Raw genomic sequence first — 19,174 nt, forward strand, 5'->3', positions numbered from 1 at the left:
CTGCCAGCTGACTCACCAGGCTGCGGATGCAAGGTCATGCTGTAAGACAACAAGGCTGCCAGTTTGGAACATCACCCACTGGATCAGGACACAGCAGTTTTGTTTGTCAGCATCCTCAAATTATCAGTATCTGCTGTCTGAAGTCCATTAAGTAACAATCATATTCCCTGTGCAGACATGGTTGGCTCTCTGGGTAACTACTGAAGCCAAAGTTAGGATAATAATAAATATATTTATTTATATCCTGCAATGCCCCTTTGGTTCCCAAACTGTGGTGCTCCAACTCATTCAGAGTTTACTCCCTTATGAGACAGCATCATCAACACTTTGAAGAGATAGATATTTTTGTACGTGGACTGTGCTGCCCTGTACAGCCACTCTTCAACACAGGTAGAATCAACCTGCAGAAAAGAGGCAGGAGACAGTGTTGAAACTCTTAAGCAGTGTGACAGGGGATGAGTACCAGGTGCTGCCACACAGCTGTGAGAGGAGGAGGGATTATTTGCTTCTGCAGGTTTAATCCTTTGCCTCTGTTTTATCCACAGTGTTAACTGCTTTGCAACAGTGGAAAATGCTGATAGTCATTGAAAAATGTTAAATTATTTCACAAAAGCAAAAACACTGTTTTCCTCATTTTTCAATGACAATTGGAGGATTGTCCCCATTTTCTCCCCAAACCTGAAGATTTATTTTCCTTGCTGTTATACCTTTCTGAGCATGTTTCTCTAGCTCCACTTTAATTTTAGTAATTAATAATTGAAAAGTGGAAGGAAAATGAGGTGGGGAAAGCTTAAATCTTTTGTATTTGCATTTAAAACAAATTCAATAACTAATTTTTTAATGTATGTTTTAAAACCAAGTGAAAAATTAGAACTCATTTATTCAGGTACTCTACCATATTACAGATTCCCCCAATACTTGAAAAAAGTAATTGCTGTTTGTGGTCAATGTAGGTGAGGTAGATAAAACCACAATTTTGCTTGATAAATAGCAACTAACAGAGAGGAATCCAAAGTGAAAGGATCAATATTTGTCCCTTTAACCCACCCAAAAACCTGACATCAGAATAGGCTTCTACAGCACTTGCGATTTCCTCTGATATCCCCAGTAAAGCAGAGGAACTGTGTGGCTGTATCACTACCAAAAATAGATCCCACTGTCCCAGCCCGCTGGGATTTCATTCCTTTGATCTCTGCTGGGAAACCACTGAAGGTGTTTTACAGAAACTGCCATTCTGAAGAGTTAAAAAGGAACCTTTTTTATTTTCCTCCTTGTTTGCAGCTGTAAGCAATGAACTTACTCCCAAACAAAATAATGTTTGAGTTGGAGCCTCTTTGCAAGGCAAGGGTGGAGCAATGCAGATTATTATATTTCTTTTTACCTTGGAAAATATCGGGAGAAACAGGAAACAGCAAAAGTCGAAGCTATCTTATCTAGAATGCTCTAAAAACTTGATGTTTCCATTGGTGCCACTGTGCTAAACCAACACAGTTTTGCAGCTTCACAAGTCAGAAGACAGTCCCATTTTCTGGGACTCTGGCAAACACTTATGTTCCTTCTTTAGTTGGTCCAGCAAACCAAAACATGCAATTTGCATATTTCAAAACATGTCTCTGCTAAATGAAAAAGGACTAATGCATCTGAAAAACTCCCCTGTTGTTTAAAGATTTTATTCTAAAATATACTGAATATACTTTACTACGTAACTTTAAACAAAAACCATATTCTGTTCTCAGAATGCTGCTTGCCCTGCTTAACACTGACCAACATAATTGTTCATATTTGCTACTGTCTTTTCAGTCCAGTTTTTATTCTTCCCCCTCATTTTTCTTAATTTCAACAGTTACAAATTCCAAAAGATGTAGTTCCTATTCCCACATAAATACAGATCCACAGATCCACATACATGTTTTGGGAAGGCAACCAAGAACCCATGCAAAAAACTTTTATAATACATTAAACTACACAAGCAGCAACAGACATAAAAATAATAGATGGGCAGAAGATGATCCTTGAGAGTGATGTTTGTGCTCACCCTCTGGAGCAGGAAGCATAGCCAGGTTGGTAGCTCACTGGGCTACGATGTCAGAAGGTCAGATCACACACTAGGATTTGGGCTCATCCCAAATGTTGACACAGTATTGAAGGGGGAAGGGAAAGGGAAAGACATGTGACAGTAAAGGACATTGTATTCAGCAGTAAATGTTAATTGGAAATATCCATCATTGGGCTGGGGAGAGGAAAGTCCACTATGGATTCTTTTTCTTTTTCTTCTTTTGCTAAGTATCTAACTGGGCTGGTAATAAGCATCAGATCTGGTGAAGAAGAGTCTACTTACTAACAGTTAATACCCTTTCATATGAATTTAATTTTAATTAAATGTGGTTGAACATATATTCCCATCTGACAAAAAGAGAGTCACACCATGTATAAGGCTAAAATTTGCGAGTGCTATTTGGCTCAGCATGCTGTCTTTAAAAAGACTGCCATGATAAGGTAAAACTAGAGGATCATCATGGAATGCTTAGATATTCTAAATCTGCATTTCATCTTCTCTTTTGATTAGATCTCAACCTGGCCCAGTTGGCCCTTTCCCAACTTTTAACCTTTCAGATATGACCTGCAGCTGCTGGATGCAACAGGAAATGAACAGTAACAACTGGCACCAGTAATATTTCTGGGAGTGTGCAGCTCAGCCTCAGTTTGTCTGCTATTGCTGTCCTTTTCCCAGCTTAGTCACCATGCTTCCACTCAATAATCTTATTGCTTATGTAGTGTAATGTAATGCTTATCATGGTATTAAGTTTCACTAACAAAAATTCAGAAAGTCTGCTTCCATTTAATTTAGTTTAAATTTCCCAGATTTCTCACCACTCTCATACCAATAATTTTAGTTAAAATAAGAAACTAAAACAATAAAGCAGCCTACAGCAAGCATCCTTTCAAAAATGTCTATGTACCTGTTTCTAATACAGATCTTGATTGTAGGTTTTTCATACACTTGTGCATCTCATTGTATCTCAGTTGAAGTTAGTCTGTTAAATAACAGCATTTGGAATGAAAATAATGCTGCCTTCTCAGAAGGATTCACACTGTAATCTCCTGGATTTATTAATACGAAAATTCTTGTAATAATTCAGCTTGGAAGGGACACATGGGATCATCTCATCATCCAGTCAAACCCATAGCCCAGAGCAGAACCAAACTTGAAACTGGCTCTAATTTCAAGATCAGATAAATTGCCCAGGGCCTTGTCCTCCTCAGCTTTGAGTATCTCCAAAAACAGAGATTTCAGAATCTCTCAAAGCAACTTGTTTCATTGTTGATTATCATCACTGAGAAAAAAAACCTCCTTTATTTTGGCATAAAACATTCTGATATCTACTGGCCATAAAAAAAAAAAAAAAAAGAAGATGAAGAGAAAAATACTAGTTCTCTACTCAAGTCATATTTTCACAACAAACTTACTGGCAAAGATATTGAGCATACAGAATTACGAGTCTGACAGAGGGGATGGGTTAAGCACAAAATTGTGAAACATTCTTTATGCAAGGGAAGGACTTATATTATGTGATGCCTATAATTGCTTTTGGTGACCTGGCAGGTACTTCTAGGCTTGTCTTTGCTGAAAAACCTTAAAAGGCCCTCAGATTAATTCTTTATTCTTATTCTCTAACTTGTTTCAAATGGATGCAAAAGTTGTTTTTCTAAATGCCTGTCTGTCATTGTAGTGAATTATTCAAGCTCATTATTCAGTGATAATGCTCTCAGTTTCATGGTTCCTAGAAGCACACCTTAAATGTTATCAAGGGTCAGTTTATTCCCATGTTACAAGAAAAAAAATGAGTGGAAGGCAACGTACTCTTTCACATACCCACCTCACACTCCAAGACCATAGGTCTTTCTAGTCTCACAGTAATTTCCTGCTGAAGGCATGTTCCTACTCTTCCTTTTAATTTGAATAATTGAACAGCATCATGAGCCTTTCACAGGGTAAATGGGTTGGCCAGGCAATTTTGGCTTCTTGTGAGATCCACTCAAATGTACAAATCGATTATATGGCTTCCATGCTGAGAAAACACATTAACTTTAAAATGCACAGCAGCAGCCTGGTCTCAATAAAAATAATATTTAAAATCCACTCCTAAACTATAACTCCAAGTTGCAGCTGAATATGAAATATCCATTTCCAGGCAATTACACACAATTTCTATCATGCTTTGGAAGACATGTATATGCACCAGAAACAGTAAAAGCCAAACCCCCTGTGGCTCTAAGTGACCAAAACAGGGAAAGACTTAAAACCTTCCAAGATACGCTCAGGCAGAAATGCAGTGAGCCTTGTGACTCACAGTAGGCCTCTGCTCACAGTATGTACAGCACAGAGGGAACCCTTGGCCTTACGTGTTGCAGAAGAACTGCTTCAATCCCAAACTTGGAATTCTAGGGATAAAATGATTAATTCTCACGGGTTTCTTCCACAAATGAGGAATAATAAGACAATTAGGCTCGAAGCAAAACCTGATTCTTCCAGTCCATCACAGAATCTCTTTTGCTTCCAGTGCTGAAACAGGCCTTAGAAAAATACTAAAATTTGTATGAAATCTAGAGAGTACAGATAAAGGCAAACTCACCTAAATCCTAGTATTACAGGTACTTCTGCTTACACTGCAGGAACAGCTTTCAGTTTAACCTGTTTCACAGCTGGGATGCAGGAAATTTTTCACAAACTGAAATTAATATGTATGTTCAAGGTCTTTCAACATGATTATTATGGCAGGTTCCACCAAAACACCTTTTCACAGGATGTGGTCCTTACTTTGGAAATGAAGGTTTCCAGCGGAGAGCTGTTCCCATTCAAAATGTTCTGTCTCACAGCAGGACTCCAGGATACATTTAAAATTCAGATTCCAAATGAGAATAATTGTTTATGGTCAAGTTTACAAAGAACAGGCAATACTGAGCTAACAGAAGGATGACATTCTCTTTATGTGTGCATATGTAATCCTAATTAATATGTTCCTTGGCAGTTGCAGAGGAGAATTAGTAGGATGCTTTAACACCAGTCTTATTTACCTTATTGATCAGGATTTCTCCTAAGTCTGCAGTTCTAAAGCAGAGTGGTATGAAAAAAACCCAGCAAAACCAATCTTGCTATAGAGATTTGTTTTTTTTTATTGCTCCTCAAAATGCATTTCTCTTTCATACAATCCAACTGGATTTATAACAACTTTCCTCCTGCCATAAGCCTTCTTTTCTATTTTTGTATGGAAGTTCTCAGCGTCTTTTAACTTAGATGAGTGAAAAGAAAGTTTTTTGTCTGAAAGTGTAGTAGTTTCCTCTGATTAGAGAACTACAGTGAGACAGCAAATTTGGTTATGATTATCCTCTCTGTAGAAAAAGCCAAATCTGTGCTCAGGGAGAAATCACTCTCAGCTAAGTGAAATTTAAGTATCATTAGATCCCTTTTGAAAATGTTGTTTGTATACAGAAAACTGACATAATGGGAAGCAAAATTGTTGGTGGGAAGACACATCACCTACTAGCATGGACTAGCATCTGAAATCTATCCCCGTCTTCTCACTTTTTCTGTTCCACTAAATTATAAAAACAGACAATGACCTGCTTGAGAAGTGAAGCATCAACCAGATATTTCCTGAGCAAAGACAACTTACATTTCCCTTTGCACATCATCTTCTAAGAGGCAGCACCAGTGACTGCAAATCTGACATCATTCTCTATGTTGACTTTGGGTTACTGACAATCTTTCCTTTACTTTACCTTCCAACTCAAATACATTAGTTTTACAGAGAGATCACATGGAAAGAATGGAGTTGAATGGCTGGAACACATTGTGGAAGAATGGTTTATATTCATTTTGTTACAGCATCATTCCTTATGGAAACAGGGGATGGAGAACCAGTCATTCAAAAAAATTCCACCACTTCTGTGAAGAACATGCCAGAACACATTTCAGTAAGAGCTGCTAAATTTAAAACACAAGTTCTATATGCAGATAGATCCAAAGCTTATTATGATTTATGGAAACTCTGATATTACACTTTGGAGCAGATGCCTGTTTGTTGACTGAAACTACAGCATTTTTATAGTTCTATTTGGCTGTTGGGATACCTACCAAATTGTTAATTGGGGTGGGATAGAGAAGATGAGAGGCTCAGTCATCACCTAACAGAAATGTTCATTCTTTTTTTATTCAAACAACCCTTTGCTTACAACAGATCACTAAAAGAACAAACTCTGCACTCCAGTTTTAGGCAAGCTGGTGAAACAAAACCAACTTTGAGGTGCTACATTAAGAAACAGCATGGGAAGGGGCTTTCATGTTTTATAACCCCATGCACCAGAACTCATAACGCATGATGACTTAACAACTTTCACCGCAGGTAAATTCCTGCTCAAGCTGTCCAGAAAGACTCACAGGATACATGTATAATTTATGGAAGATCAATATTTAATCAGTCATTAATAATGCTCTAAAATGATTTAAGAATGACTTTACATCCAAAGACTGAAAATACCAACTCTTTCTAGTCAAAATCTTCCATTCAGACACAAAGACGCTTGAGCTTTTCTTCCCTATTAATACAAGATGGGTATAGTAACCCAGACTTAAACTGAAGTGTCACTGCATATTTGTTACTTTAAAAGCCCATGGGGAACTAAAGAAAAGATCTGATGCTGCTTTCATCTCACATCATTGCTTAGTTCCTTGTAAACAGTGGAAAAGCTGGTTTTAGTATCTGCTGTTTAATCAAACGTGTTTTAATTTAGAAAGTTGTGTACAGCACTAGAAGCTGCCTGTGCAATGGTTTCAATATGGATATGTGAGCAAATGTATTCTACACACTCAGTGCGGGGTCTGCAGGAAATCAAATTTTCAGCTGGATTGACAATGGAGCCATTCAGCCTCTTGAACTCTCAGCCTCAGTGTCTCAGCACACTGCACACACATGTATACTCTGTCTTGGTGACAAGTAACTATATGGTTATAAAATGCTTTCAGTCTTTCTCCTGCTTTCATTTCCTTAAAGAAGAAACAAAATTACAGATTGTCTGGAGAAAAATAATGAAAAAATTACCTCTTTTGTCCACCATTCATCTCTGTGCACATACTCAGCTCACTAGGTACATATTGCTTGTAAACATTTCAACTCAAATTTTAAGGTAGGTTTACAATTACAGGTAAGTTTTGCACTATTGTGGCACAGAGGTCAGTTTTGTTCAGAAAGAACTGGAAATTAGTCCGCATCATTGTTCCAGGAAGATTCATCCTCAGCTAGTCCCCTTTTAAAATGTTGTTATATTGTGTTATATAACACTGTAATATTCAATCCAGTGACAGTCTCCAAGTCAAAGATATTGAAAAATGACTAAACTGCTAGCAGAACACATGAAATCCTGCTTAGTTCTAATCCAACTTATTCTTTCAAAATCCTGTAAAAGTAAGGCAGCTCACAGTATCAGCCTGTCATTTGTGACCTGCCCAGCATGGCACTCTTAAACCTAGGAGACAGAACAAGAACACTACATGGATAAAATAATGATTTATTGGAAGCAAATATTCACACAAGGTATAAAGGCAATCATTTCAATCGTTTCCTTTTTAACAAAACAAAGGTACTCCACTACCAGATTTATCCAGAAACAGGATTAGATTTAGGAACAATGTAGAATATTTTAAATCCCTGAGAATTATATCCTCTCATTCTTTTATGGGGCACTCCCTGCCCCACCCCCTGCAAAGGTGCTGGAAATTTAATTTCCTGCTCAATTAAGCTTTTAGTGGGTCACCATCCATTCTTTATATCAGCATGAAATTCAGAAATGCAAGCAAGCCCAAGTTCCACTTCAAGCTCATCCACATTCAGTGGCAGGCACCCAGTTTAAAATTACTTCCAGTTTCAAGCTGGTATCCAAGCTGCTTTATAGATAAGACTACTGACTCTGAAGATAAAACTTGTTCCCCTAAAATCAGTCAAGCAAGAAGTCACCTCCCTCCTTTTTCATCTATCTGGACACAGCTAAGGGTTTTTACTTTTCATACAGAAGTATAGAGCTGTGAATGCAAGGCTTTAGGCTTGATCTTTTTACATCTGGATTTAAGGAAGTTCAGCATCACAGACTTCCAGCTCCTACTGCACATTTCTAGCAATTTATCTCAGCCCCCTGCATTTTTTAGGTTTATATCAGGCAGAGAGTTTAAGAATGACAAACGTGGGTAGCAAAAGCGTTTCCTCCCATGCAATGCAAGTTCCATTACTGAGATTCAGGAGGAAGCCACCCTGCAAAGGCAGATCCAGGCATAACACATACAGACAATTTGCAGTCCAAGTTCAGACATTTTTTCTAGTAAGACTATTGTCTGTTTTGCAAGGATGTAACATATCCATCACAGAACTCCTCTAGCTGGACACCTGACAACCAGCATAAGCAAAGCATGGGGAACAAGGCTAAACTTGAGTACTTTCAAAAGCTGCAGCTGATGTTGGTGTTACCTTGTCAGTGGCCAGCTCTTCAGTTGGAGATGGAAAAAACAATTAATAAAACTCAAGGCATAACTCAACTAAGATAAAATTCTTTCCAATATTAGAGGTAGATTTTATCCAGTGTAATATATAACAGCCATTCCTGTAAGAGCAGAGATCTAGGAATTAAACAATTAAGATCAATTTCAACACCTATGTGCTCCTAGAATAATTAAGGCAAGCTTTTTGTATATCCTTCAAGAAAGCAGGCACACCACTCTGTAAAGAGAAAAGCAGAAAAGTCATTTTTGTGTAATGAAATCAATAAAAACTATAAGCAAGATGAGAATTCCCATTATATAGATCAAGGCCTTCAAACAGATACAGTTCTTAGATCTAATATCCAATTGTCTTAAGATACAACTCCAAGATCTGGTACATAGCATCAAACCATTCCTTGAATACCTTGGGAACAAACTGCATTGTTGAAGTTTGCTTGTCTTGAGGCTATTCATATATGCTCTGAAACACAGATTATCTGGGGTTTGTTGTAAAAATTTATCTGCAAGGTTGGCAAACCAAAGGAATTTGACAGGAATGAAAATAAATCAATTAATTACGACTATTGTCATGAGAGCATACAATAGTGAGACTGTAAATATGGGACTGTGTAAAAGCTAGGAAGGCTGATATATCTGTTTCAGAAAAAATTAATTCTGCCCAACACGTAGAAGGTGGGTATGAATGCAGTGAATTCGTTGTTTGAAACAGATCAGCCAAAGATCATTGTCTGTAACCTTTACTTACCTTGGCAGCCCAGTTGACCAGCCAGGATGGAATCATGCCACCAGGATTATCAAAATAGTACATATAGACTAGAGAGGAGAGAGAAGTTACCAGTTACCTGAGACTTAGCTCTAACACACTGTGACAGAAGCTGATGGTGTGCATGACTGACACACCAACTACAACATTTCTACTCTAAATTATGCACAAAAAAGTTGACTTGTCCTGAAGTGAAATGTGAAGTAAATAAAGACATTCCCAATTAACCTCTGGGAAGCTGACACAGCCACAACAGTAATTTAGATTACTGCAAACCATTTTTGGCACCCTGTCTTATAACATAACACTGTCTTTAAAAGACTAATCTCAAACAGGAGTCAAGCTCTAGACAAACCCTTTAATCTATACATCTGTAAAACACAGTACTTGAATCCTTGCTGAGTTAAGAAAATTGCAGCAGACTCTCCCCAGCTGAACTGTCTGGCAGGAAAAGAAGTATAGACTGGGGGTGGGATGGGAGGGCAGAAGGAAGTGGTCAGTAGACTATTCTTGACTACCCAGCCCAACTGCTAAATGAAAAGATTCTTCACAGTAGTGCACTGCACTGAACATTTCCAAAAGTTTCATACATTTTAAAGTACCCCTTGGCTTAAAATTTCCAGTCCCCCTCTTTGTGTGTTTTGCTAATACATACATTCCCTGGCTACATGACTTGTCACACATTTTCTTGACCTCTTACCTTTAGATCCAGCCTTGCCATCACTTTCAATTACCAGGCTTTGTTTATAGCTTTTAACTCTGATAATACCAGGCTTTTCAGGGCACTGAGGAACAGCCACACTTTTTGCTAACACAACCCAGATCTTCCTCCCATCCACATCCATCTCCCGACATTCCCGAATATAGACATACTGTACTGCAAGTTGAGGAGGCACATCAAAACAATGTCACTTTGAGGGATGAGGAGTTGACAAGTGAATTCCATCACAAACAGCAGCTCCTTCAAGTTATTTCTCATGGCCCTACAGGATTCAATCCTGCAGAGCAATAATTCAGCTATGTGAGCTCTAGGTCTGTGTGAGAAGAGACACCCACACTCCTCTTCATGCCATATATATTCATGTAACACGAGGACTGCAAGACCTTAGATCAAGTGCAGCAGAGCAATGGAATCAGATCATTGTTGGGATTCCTGGATGACCAAGTGGCAAAAACTGCCAGAGGAGCAAAAGCTTAAAAGGATACATCTCTGTTTGAGAGAGGAAAAGGGTACTTCACTTCCCAGTAGATTACTTTTTCACCATCATATGTTTCCTCATACAGTTCTACGGTTGAAAGAAGATGACTGTTAGATATTTTTAATTTCTACTGCAACAGAACTATAGATGGCATCAAGAGCTGCTAAGATTTCTTACATGAACACATTTTACATGCAACCCTGATGTCAAAATTAATATGTATGTAAAATTTTAGCAGTAAGAGACATTAAGAAGTTCTGTACCAGGATTGTTCAGGAATCAAATACACAAAAATACGTGACCTCTTTTTCTGTGGCTATTGGATTAATTGGTGGAAAAAAAAACCCCAAGGAAAAAGCTCCAGAACATAAAAGCAGAAAAATTCTGGGGGAAGCAGAGTCAAATTCCTTTTCCAACAGTTTGCTCATTCAAAGCCTTTCCATCTCAAAGCTTTTTCCTCACCTGTGCATGTTCTGTACAATTCTAAGTCACAAGTGCAGTGTGCTTTTTCACCAGCATGTCATTACCCCTGCAAATGATACTGAGTTAACATGGAACTAGGATGAGTGCAGCTTTCTAAAAACCTGAAGACATCTTACATGAGGGATTAATAAATTTTGGAAAAGCTGTAAGAAATTTCACAGCAGTATATACATGCAACAGCAAACGAAAATCTTGAGCAGTTCATTACACCATCTTCAGTCTGCCTGGAAACTCAAATCAGAAGACAGCAGAACATGAAAAAAGTAACCTAGGAATAGTGCCTAAAACACAGCAGTGACTCAGTCAGATAGCAGTGTGGCATGAAGGAGAAGAATCAAAATCAAGTTCAAATCAAACCACATTTGATTTTTGAATAGTTTGAAAACCTATCTACATTACAGCTTCTTTTCTTCTTTCATAGAGGCAGCAACTGCCACTATGAGGGCAATGGACCTGACAAGCCATGGGGCTGAGCCAGGGTGAACTCCTGTTGGCTCAGGGCCTGGAGTAAAGAGTAGTTTGATCCAGAAAGGTGGTTCACCTGAACAGTCAGAGTGGTCTTTTCTTCCTTTAGGGCAGACTTGTGCTTGAGATGCTCTATATACTCCAGAGGCAGGTTTTTGAAAGCGAGGCCAGGATCAACTAACAATCTCATTGATAAGCCAAGAACAGTGCCCCAGATGGGAGATTCTTTCCCTGCGTAATATATTCCAAACCAGGCTTCTGTCAGTATGCCTGCAGATCAGCTGTCACCCACAGAAACAGCTTCTCCTCTTCTCCAGCTGGAGCGGTACTGGATGCACCTGGTGTAATAACCCACAACACTTACACTTTCCACCAGAGGTCACTGGAGCATTGGATTATTCACCTTACTTTCACTTCTAACCACAGAGTTTTCCTTTTTCAAAGGCACCATGATAGTTTTAAAGACCCCAATACAACTGTTATTAGCTATCCCATTTACCCGTGTATCTTTGCAAACACAGGAAAAACACACAATAGGTAAACACATCCCACCTTCATTCACTTCAAAGCAGAATACAGTGCATTTTAATCAATAATCTGACTTCATTTAGCATTACTACAAGAGATTACAAGTCCATTCTATCCATAATAGGCACAGCAGCACTTGATGCTTCAACAGTCAGTTATTACTGTTAAATTGTTGGGAAGTCTAATCTCAATCAGGAAGGTGTTGCAATCAGGAGTAGCAAGTTTCACTATTGCTCAGGCCCAACCATTCTGCATCATGCCACAGAAGCATGTGGTACTTCAGTCACTACTCTACAGTTTAGTCACAACTTCCCTGCTGAATTGGCAGCTGCAGCACAAACCAGGCCTCAGGATGCCCACATCTTGTGGATATTCAGAAGCATTCAGGAGCAGTTGCCCTTTTGGCTAAAAAGGCAGCTACTTCTGCTCCAGTCAGGTTTTTATTTCAACGTCAGCCAGCAGTTCAGCACAGAACTCTCCTCTGGACTGCCACTTGCATGGCTGTAAGAGTACCAAGAAGTACAAACAATAACACCAAGAGCAAGAAGGCTGTCAATGTAAGTTTTCTGGGGTTTCTTCCTAAATGTGAAAGAAAAAGCCCAGGCTTAACTGGAGTTACATTTAAAATGTTGGCTAGTACTATTTCATCATATGTACAGTCCTAAAAAATGGGTGGCCTTGTGTCAATTTTTAAGCTGGAAGGAAAGCATTACGTTGTATTTATGCCCTTTAAGAGTTAATTTCTGTGAAATGCTGGACTTAAAGCACCAGCACAAGTATAAATTAACAGAAGAACAAACCATGGTCAGCAAGGATATAAATGTCAGCTCTGCAACATTATCTAGTTTGTAGTTTAAGGGTGTAGCTTCCCCCAACGGCTTCCTTTCTTTTCTCTATGAAGGAATTAAAAAAAAAAAAGAAGTGTTTATTTAAGAAGGACTCATTTCTCCTAAATGTACTTAAAGACTACTGAAGTAACTCAGCAGAATATTTTTACATCCAATACAATAATGCTGAGTCCCACTCTGGCTCTTTGTTTCATTAATGGCAAAATGGCTTTTGCTACAAGAAAGCTACTGACTGTTTTGACAATTAACACTTCTTAATGAAGACACTACTCCTTAAATTTGACCAAGTACTGAAATGAGTTAAATCTGTGGTCCCCTGTACCAATGCAGCCACAGGCATTATCAGCAATCATTCACCGTGGAGCTGTCCTAAACCTAACAAGCACAACATTTAACAAGTCTTTGGTTTTTAACACTGCTCTTTGTTCAGCAAAACACTTTGACCACTTTTCAGTTTTACTGGCCTGAACTGACTTCAATCACAGGCTTAAAAAGGAAAGGCTCTCCATCTCTAAAATAAATGGATTACTGTATGTCTACATCAGCTGAATCTTTACCTTGTTACTGCTGACTTAAGATGTTTTAACATCATATGGATATTCCGGTTCAACACCGTTTTTCAAAGACAACATTAAATAAACTTAACTAAATTAGTTATTGCTTTCTCTGTAAAAGCCTGAAGTTACCAAGTATTCTCTCGATACACCCATTCCTGACTGTAAAAGGCACCAAGAACAACCGATGTTTTTAGGAAAAGATATTCCATCATGCATCAAACTGGTGGAAACCTGAGTAAAAATTTTCACAATGAGAACAATCAGCCTTTGTAATAATCTCCCCAGGGAGAAAAACTGGACACTTTTAAGACTCAGCTGAACAGGGTGCTGGGCCATCTTGTCTTGACTGGGCTCTTGCAAATGAAGTTTGGACCAGATGATCCCAGAGGTCCCTTCCAACCTGCTATTATTCTACGATGCACTGCTCCACTGCCATATGCAAAGATGCACAAAAGGTACCACCTCCATTTCTCCCCAAGACATCTACTAAAATTTAACCTAAGCATTACAACTAAAAGTTACAAGGTTATGCTCCAGCATAACCAGTGATGTCAATCATATGCTTTAACCAACATGGAAGGAATTCATTCCAGAGGAAAGATAAATGCTGTTGAGACATTAGTTGCTCCATATCAGCGTTTACTTGTATATTTGCAGAGTGCAACCTTATCCCAAAAGATATTTAAGCCTGACCCGAAGTCTTTGGAGGCAGTAACTTCAAAATACCTTTGAGGAAAGTTTTAGGGGGAACAATCAAAGTGGACTCGAGCTTGCTTTTACACTGCCTAGATGAGCTTACCTTTAACATACTGATCCCACTCTTTTCTGAAATCCAAGTCCATGTAGACATCTGCACACAATTTTGGAGGACAGTCAGCAAGACCACCAAAGATTTTATATTCATAAAGTCCTGACTGCTGTGGAAACAGAGTGAGGAGAGGAAAAGTCACACAGGAAAGGGAAGTACTCTGCATCAGGGAGAACAGCTGAAGGAAGTTAGGTGGGGCACAAACTACAAATATGCTCAAGAGCTGTGAAAGCAAGTGTTCAAAAAACAATGCAAGATTCGGTCTTTAACCTCTCGACTTTTTGATCTATACATGAAAGTTTAAATCCAGCCGGGCTGACCTGCCCTGCACAATGGTTGTTTCTTCCCTTACACCAGTACCCTTTTACTTCATCAGGAGTTCCAGAGGGAGCATGTTTCTTCACAAACACAGTACCCTTTTCATCTCCAGTGGTCAGTGTGGACTAAATCCTGCCCACACCGAGGTTTACCAGAAGCATTAAATTCTTGTAGCAAGTTATTTATGCTTATACATCAGGCTGGGATACAAGAATGCATTACAATGTCCATGCTTATATACAATGCACTCTTAGATCTGCCTTAAATATTTATCAGCTACTTTCTTTCAGAAAGCTGTACGCACTGAAGGGGTGGGGTGCAGGATATCTCCTGTTTTAATGTTACTTTCAACATATGGTAACTCCATCTGTGCCTATAGAGCAATGTTTGTACCATTCTTAGTACCAGTTCAGGACTAAAGTAAAACAATGAGAGTATTTCAAATATACAGTGTAGAAATCAAATTAAAGCATTCCCAAGGAAACAAGAGAAGGATTATACAACATTCTGTTAGTGAATAAACGAATTTTCCTCTTTTGCTCGCCTTCACAAACCAACTCTAGAAGATGAAGATTTGAAGTGCCAGAAAATAATAATGCGAGCAAGAAGCTTAAGCTACTCATCTTCACTGTGGCTTCACTGAAGCACCAATCACCAGCTTCAAACTTGAACTATTCAGCACCTGTGTAACCCCATGAACTCACCATCTTTGTAAGAGGCATCAACATTTTAATTCTCACAAGAAAAAGCACAATTTACAGTAAGAAAGTTAAAACAAAAGTGAAATGTTTCAGTTTTCTGAGGCCTGTTTCCAGAGAGTCAATCAGCTTGGCTGGAGTACTGTGCTGGCCGGTGAACATACATTACAAGGGACAGAGAGTTTTCAGGAAGACAAGTCCCTACCGCAAGAACCATTTCATGTTAGGGTGGCCAAAAAGACTTCTCCCAGGATGCTTGTTCTGTTGTGTTAATCTATCCCAGTTTGGATTCCCCAGTTGGCTGTTGGCCTCTACCCCTCATCACTCCCCCAGAGCTCCCCATTGGTCCCCGTTCCCTGGTCCTGCCTTTTCCCCACCCCCGGATAAAACTGTGAGCTTTGGGATCACGTTGGTATTTGCCCGTGTAACCTTTGGCAGTGTAGCAGCAATAAATGCTCCTGGCGGAACGCACACAAACGCCCTTCTCGACTCTTTGCTACCGACTGCAACACGGAACCCACCCGTGCGCCTGTGGGGGCACGCGGGACCCCACGGAGCCGGGCAGGGACGGTGTTAGAGTACAGCACTGAGCAGGAAGGCCCAGATCTACTTCTGCAGCCTGCAGAGAAGGTGGAAAGACAAGGCAAAAAGAGAAGACAACAGGAAAAATAATTGCTGCTTTCAGCTTCCTGGACTACTGTTGCTACAGTGGAGCTGCAGTTCAATAAGTGCTAAAAACTAATTTTTCCAGTAACAACTTAAAACTAAGACCCTCCTTCTAGACGTCATTCACCTTCTCTTGTAGCAATCTGAAGCAACTGAAAGAGAAAACAGGAAATTTATTTCCCAGTAGAATCAGAAAATTGGACTTGAAAAGGTCCCTTGCATCCTGTGTAGTCTGTCCATCCAGCCTAAACTAAGGGCATCGTATACTACATTTAAAAAAAAGACAGACACCTATAAATGTTTTTGTTTGTTTGTTTGTTTCAAATAGTCCATTTGGCTCTACAGTATAAAAGCATGAGAGGATAAGGAGGAGAAGCCTGAGCTACTTTCCATCTCACCAGCTGCCATTCATACAACAGCAGCACAGCCACTGCAGTAAGCCAGGGTTTCCCTGGTCCCATTTGCCTGGCTAAATCCAGCCTCCAGCTTCCCAAAGTTCCTTTGCCTTCATTCACTGCATGATGCGTTTACAGGTCTGGGTTGAGCGTTGATCCTAAAGCCTCTACTTCATCCACTCCAGAAGGAACACCCCCAGCACCCTGTGCTCCATCAACACACTGCATGGATATCCTGCATGGATACCTGGCAGGCACCCCAGCCTCGCCTGTGCTCTGTGCACTCATTGATAAGCTCGTCTTGCCACTGCCAGTTACCACATTCACACTGTAAACAGGAGCTGTTTATCACTGAAAAAAATCCCAAGGTCTATGAAGTGATGGCTTTTTAAAGAGGCTTTCCCTACCCCACTGTGCCTTTAGCACAGCCCTGTACACTTGCTTGTTTTTTCTAACATTACCATGTCTGAAATGATTTCTCAGAATACAAATACAAAACTGTCATGCAAAGAACAGCATGAAGTCCAGTAAGTAGTTGAGAGGAAACTGTGATCACTCAGTTAAAGAAATAGGATATTTATATATATATATTTATATATGGATTTAGAAGTCAGTATTGAATCATAAATCTGAGTCAGAATGAAAACACTGTCAATCACAAGTCAGTTCCTAAACTACTGAAGTTCTTTAAAGAAGTTAGTCCCCTCAAAAGGGGAGAAAACTTCATTCCAACCCTTTATGAACTACCTCCTCATTTTAGAGGGCGGACGGTGGAAAATCAGTGTGAAGGGAGTTCTGGAGAGAGGCAGGAGGGAGGGAGGACTCCTGGAGACCACGGTGCCGTGACACGGGCGGGGCTCGGGAGCAGATATTTAGGGACACGACCACAAACCCCTCAGAGGGGGTCGGGAGGGCGGCACATCGAACACCCCGTTAGGCCGACAGCCCCTTTCCCCGGGAATTCCCCCATCCAGCTGCTCACAAGCTCGGTTCCCCGGCACGGTGCGCGGGCAGGGGTCACTACGGCCCAGCAGCTTTCCCATCAGCAGTTAATGGCATTATCCGGAAAGCTGCTTTCTGGGAGCCTGGAGAAACCGAGCCCAGGCCTGTGCGGGGAACCGGCGGCTGCGGGCAGGGTCGTGCTGGCTCCGCATCCCCGTCACCACCCCCCCGGCCGCCCCGGGCCGCGCTGCCGGTGCCCGCCCACCTCGTGGTACAGCCGGTAGATCCGCACGCCCATGGTCTCCACCAGGAGCTGCCAGGGCCCCTCCGCGGCCGGCGCCGGCTGGTCCAGCTCCCGGCAGGCGGCCCGAAACTGCTCCTCCGAGAAGCCCCGCGATGACGGCGCCTCCACCTCCGGCGGCCCTTGCATCCCCACCGCTCCCTCCACCTCCGGCGGCCCCGCCATCCCCGGCGGCGGCCGGGCGGCCACAAGCCCCGGCCGAGCACAACCCCCGTCCGGGCCGCCCCGCCCCGCGGCCGCCCGGCCCCCGCCGCGCCCCGCCGAGCCTGCGGGCCCGGGGGAGGGGGCTCGGGGGCGGCACAGTGGGTTCACGGGGCATCCCTGCCCTGCAGGTGCGCTCCGTGCGCTCTCGGGTTAGGCGGGGTCTCAATGGTGGTGCCTTTAAATGTGTGTGACTTAACCTGGTGCCAGAACGGGGACAGGTTCCGTGGGTGTGATGGTCAGGGCCTTCCCTCTGGGGTGCTCCCCAAGGACAGAGATTGAACACTATGGGGACATGTATTTTTGTGTATTTTTGTTTATCTTCACATTTTGAAAGGCAGTTTTCCGTATGGACTGTACATATTGAGAGTATTATATAAAAACCCCATAACTGCTATACAGCTGCTTGGCAGGTGAGCGTGACCCTGGCACACCCCACTGAGGCCCGGCCAGCCTGGCAAAGAGGGGGGGACAGCAGGCTCTGGCCCCTGGCAGACTGGGGTGCACTGGGGTGGACAGGATGGAAGGGGACAGAAAACTTCCACTGCGATGAGCTCCTGGGCAGGAGGAACCCACTGGCAGGGACACACTTTGCTTGCTCAGGCTCTGCAGTGACACCACCTATCACACACAGCCAAAGCATTAAGGCCTTCAAAATGTGACTAAGGCAAGTTTTCTCCTGGAAACTAAATCTGTTTTCATTACAGCTTTATTCTTCTAATTCCTGTGAGATTTTCCTGCTGAACCCTGTCTTCAGAATAAAACACAAGCAGCTCTAAGTGGTGGGATGTCATCAAACCTACTGTCTGGCAGCACCACCCAATGTATTTGGTGGTAACCTCTGTGCAAGGCTGGAATAATGTAGTATTTTCTTGCTTCCCTGCCAAGTGGCTGAGCTCTTTGACAGAGTTCACTTATGTCAGCTGTCCTTTCCAGTTGCAGTCAATTGGTTTGCAAGCAGAGCATGAGGATTTCTGGCTGACTGGTTCGGACATACAGGCTGACCATCATCCTTGCACAGTCCAGAAAACTTTTGGAGAGAGCATTTTGGAAGAAGACAAGATTGTATCTCACAAACTTTCTCCCAGTATGTAAATTTGATGCCAGAACTTGACCTCTACCATCTTTATAAAATAATGTCAGTAATGATAATAAATGTCTGCTCATACCTTACCTGCTCTCACCTCCCCACTGAGACTGCTAGGCAAACATTTCAGTTCTTTTATTTTTTGTAGTAATGTTATGTGTATCATCATTATTATTACTAATATTTATACAATAGGTATAAATATTTTGGCTTACTTTTGTACTTTCTGAATTAAAATGGCATGTTTTCAGTCAGCCCAGTTGGTTCTCCAAATATCACGGCAATGCATTTCTTATGGCTGATCCCTTATGAGTAAATTCTTGGCTAAGTAGCCGTGAGTGGAGCTGTGCTGCCCACCCAGCTGTGG

At 41.2% G+C, this 19,174-nt stretch overlaps 1 protein-coding gene across 2 annotated transcripts; it reads right to left on the minus strand.

Annotated features, from left to right (window-relative positions):
• Positions 1 to 6,187: 6,187 nt before the first annotated feature.
• Positions 6,188 to 17,712, minus strand: LOC125335854 (phosphatidylcholine transfer protein). Of its 2 annotated transcripts, none has more exons than XM_048323791.1 (6): positions 17,484 to 17,712; positions 14,191 to 14,308; positions 10,518 to 10,597; positions 10,012 to 10,183; positions 9,294 to 9,361; positions 6,188 to 8,765 (listed from the first exon to the last, which is right to left on the minus strand). In XM_048323791.1, the coding sequence occupies exons 1-6, from the start codon at positions 17,682 to 17,684 to the stop codon at positions 8,700 to 8,702; spliced, it is 705 nt and encodes a 234-aa protein (XP_048179748.1). In that variant the 5' UTR covers positions 17,685 to 17,712; the 3' UTR covers positions 6,188 to 8,699. The 2 variants fall into 2 exon arrangements, with proteins under 2 accessions (XP_048179748.1, XP_048179749.1); XM_048323792.1 differs by having other exon boundaries at positions 14,191 to 14,305; positions 17,484 to 17,707.
• Between the last annotated feature and the right edge of the window lie 1,462 nt (positions 17,713 to 19,174).

The sequence above is a fragment of the Corvus hawaiiensis genome, chromosome 19, assembly GCF_020740725.1.
Source record: "Corvus hawaiiensis isolate bCorHaw1 chromosome 19, bCorHaw1.pri.cur, whole genome shotgun sequence".
NCBI classification, from domain to species: Eukaryota; Metazoa; Chordata; class Aves; order Passeriformes; family Corvidae; genus Corvus; species Corvus hawaiiensis.

Coding starts and splice junctions, on each gene's coding strand:
- LOC125335854 (XM_048323791.1), bottom strand. CDS start 17,684: ATGGCGGGGCCGCCGGAGGTGGAGGGAGCGGTGGGGATGCAAGGGCCG. Junction 14,309..17,483: donor TCTACCGGCTGTACCACGAG/GTGGGCGGGCAC, acceptor CTGTTTCCACAG/CAGTCAGGACTTTATGAATA. Junction 8,766..9,293: donor TGGTCAACTGGGCTGCCAAG/GTAAGTAAAGGT, acceptor TTCTCTTTACAG/AGTGGTGTGCCTGCTTTCTT.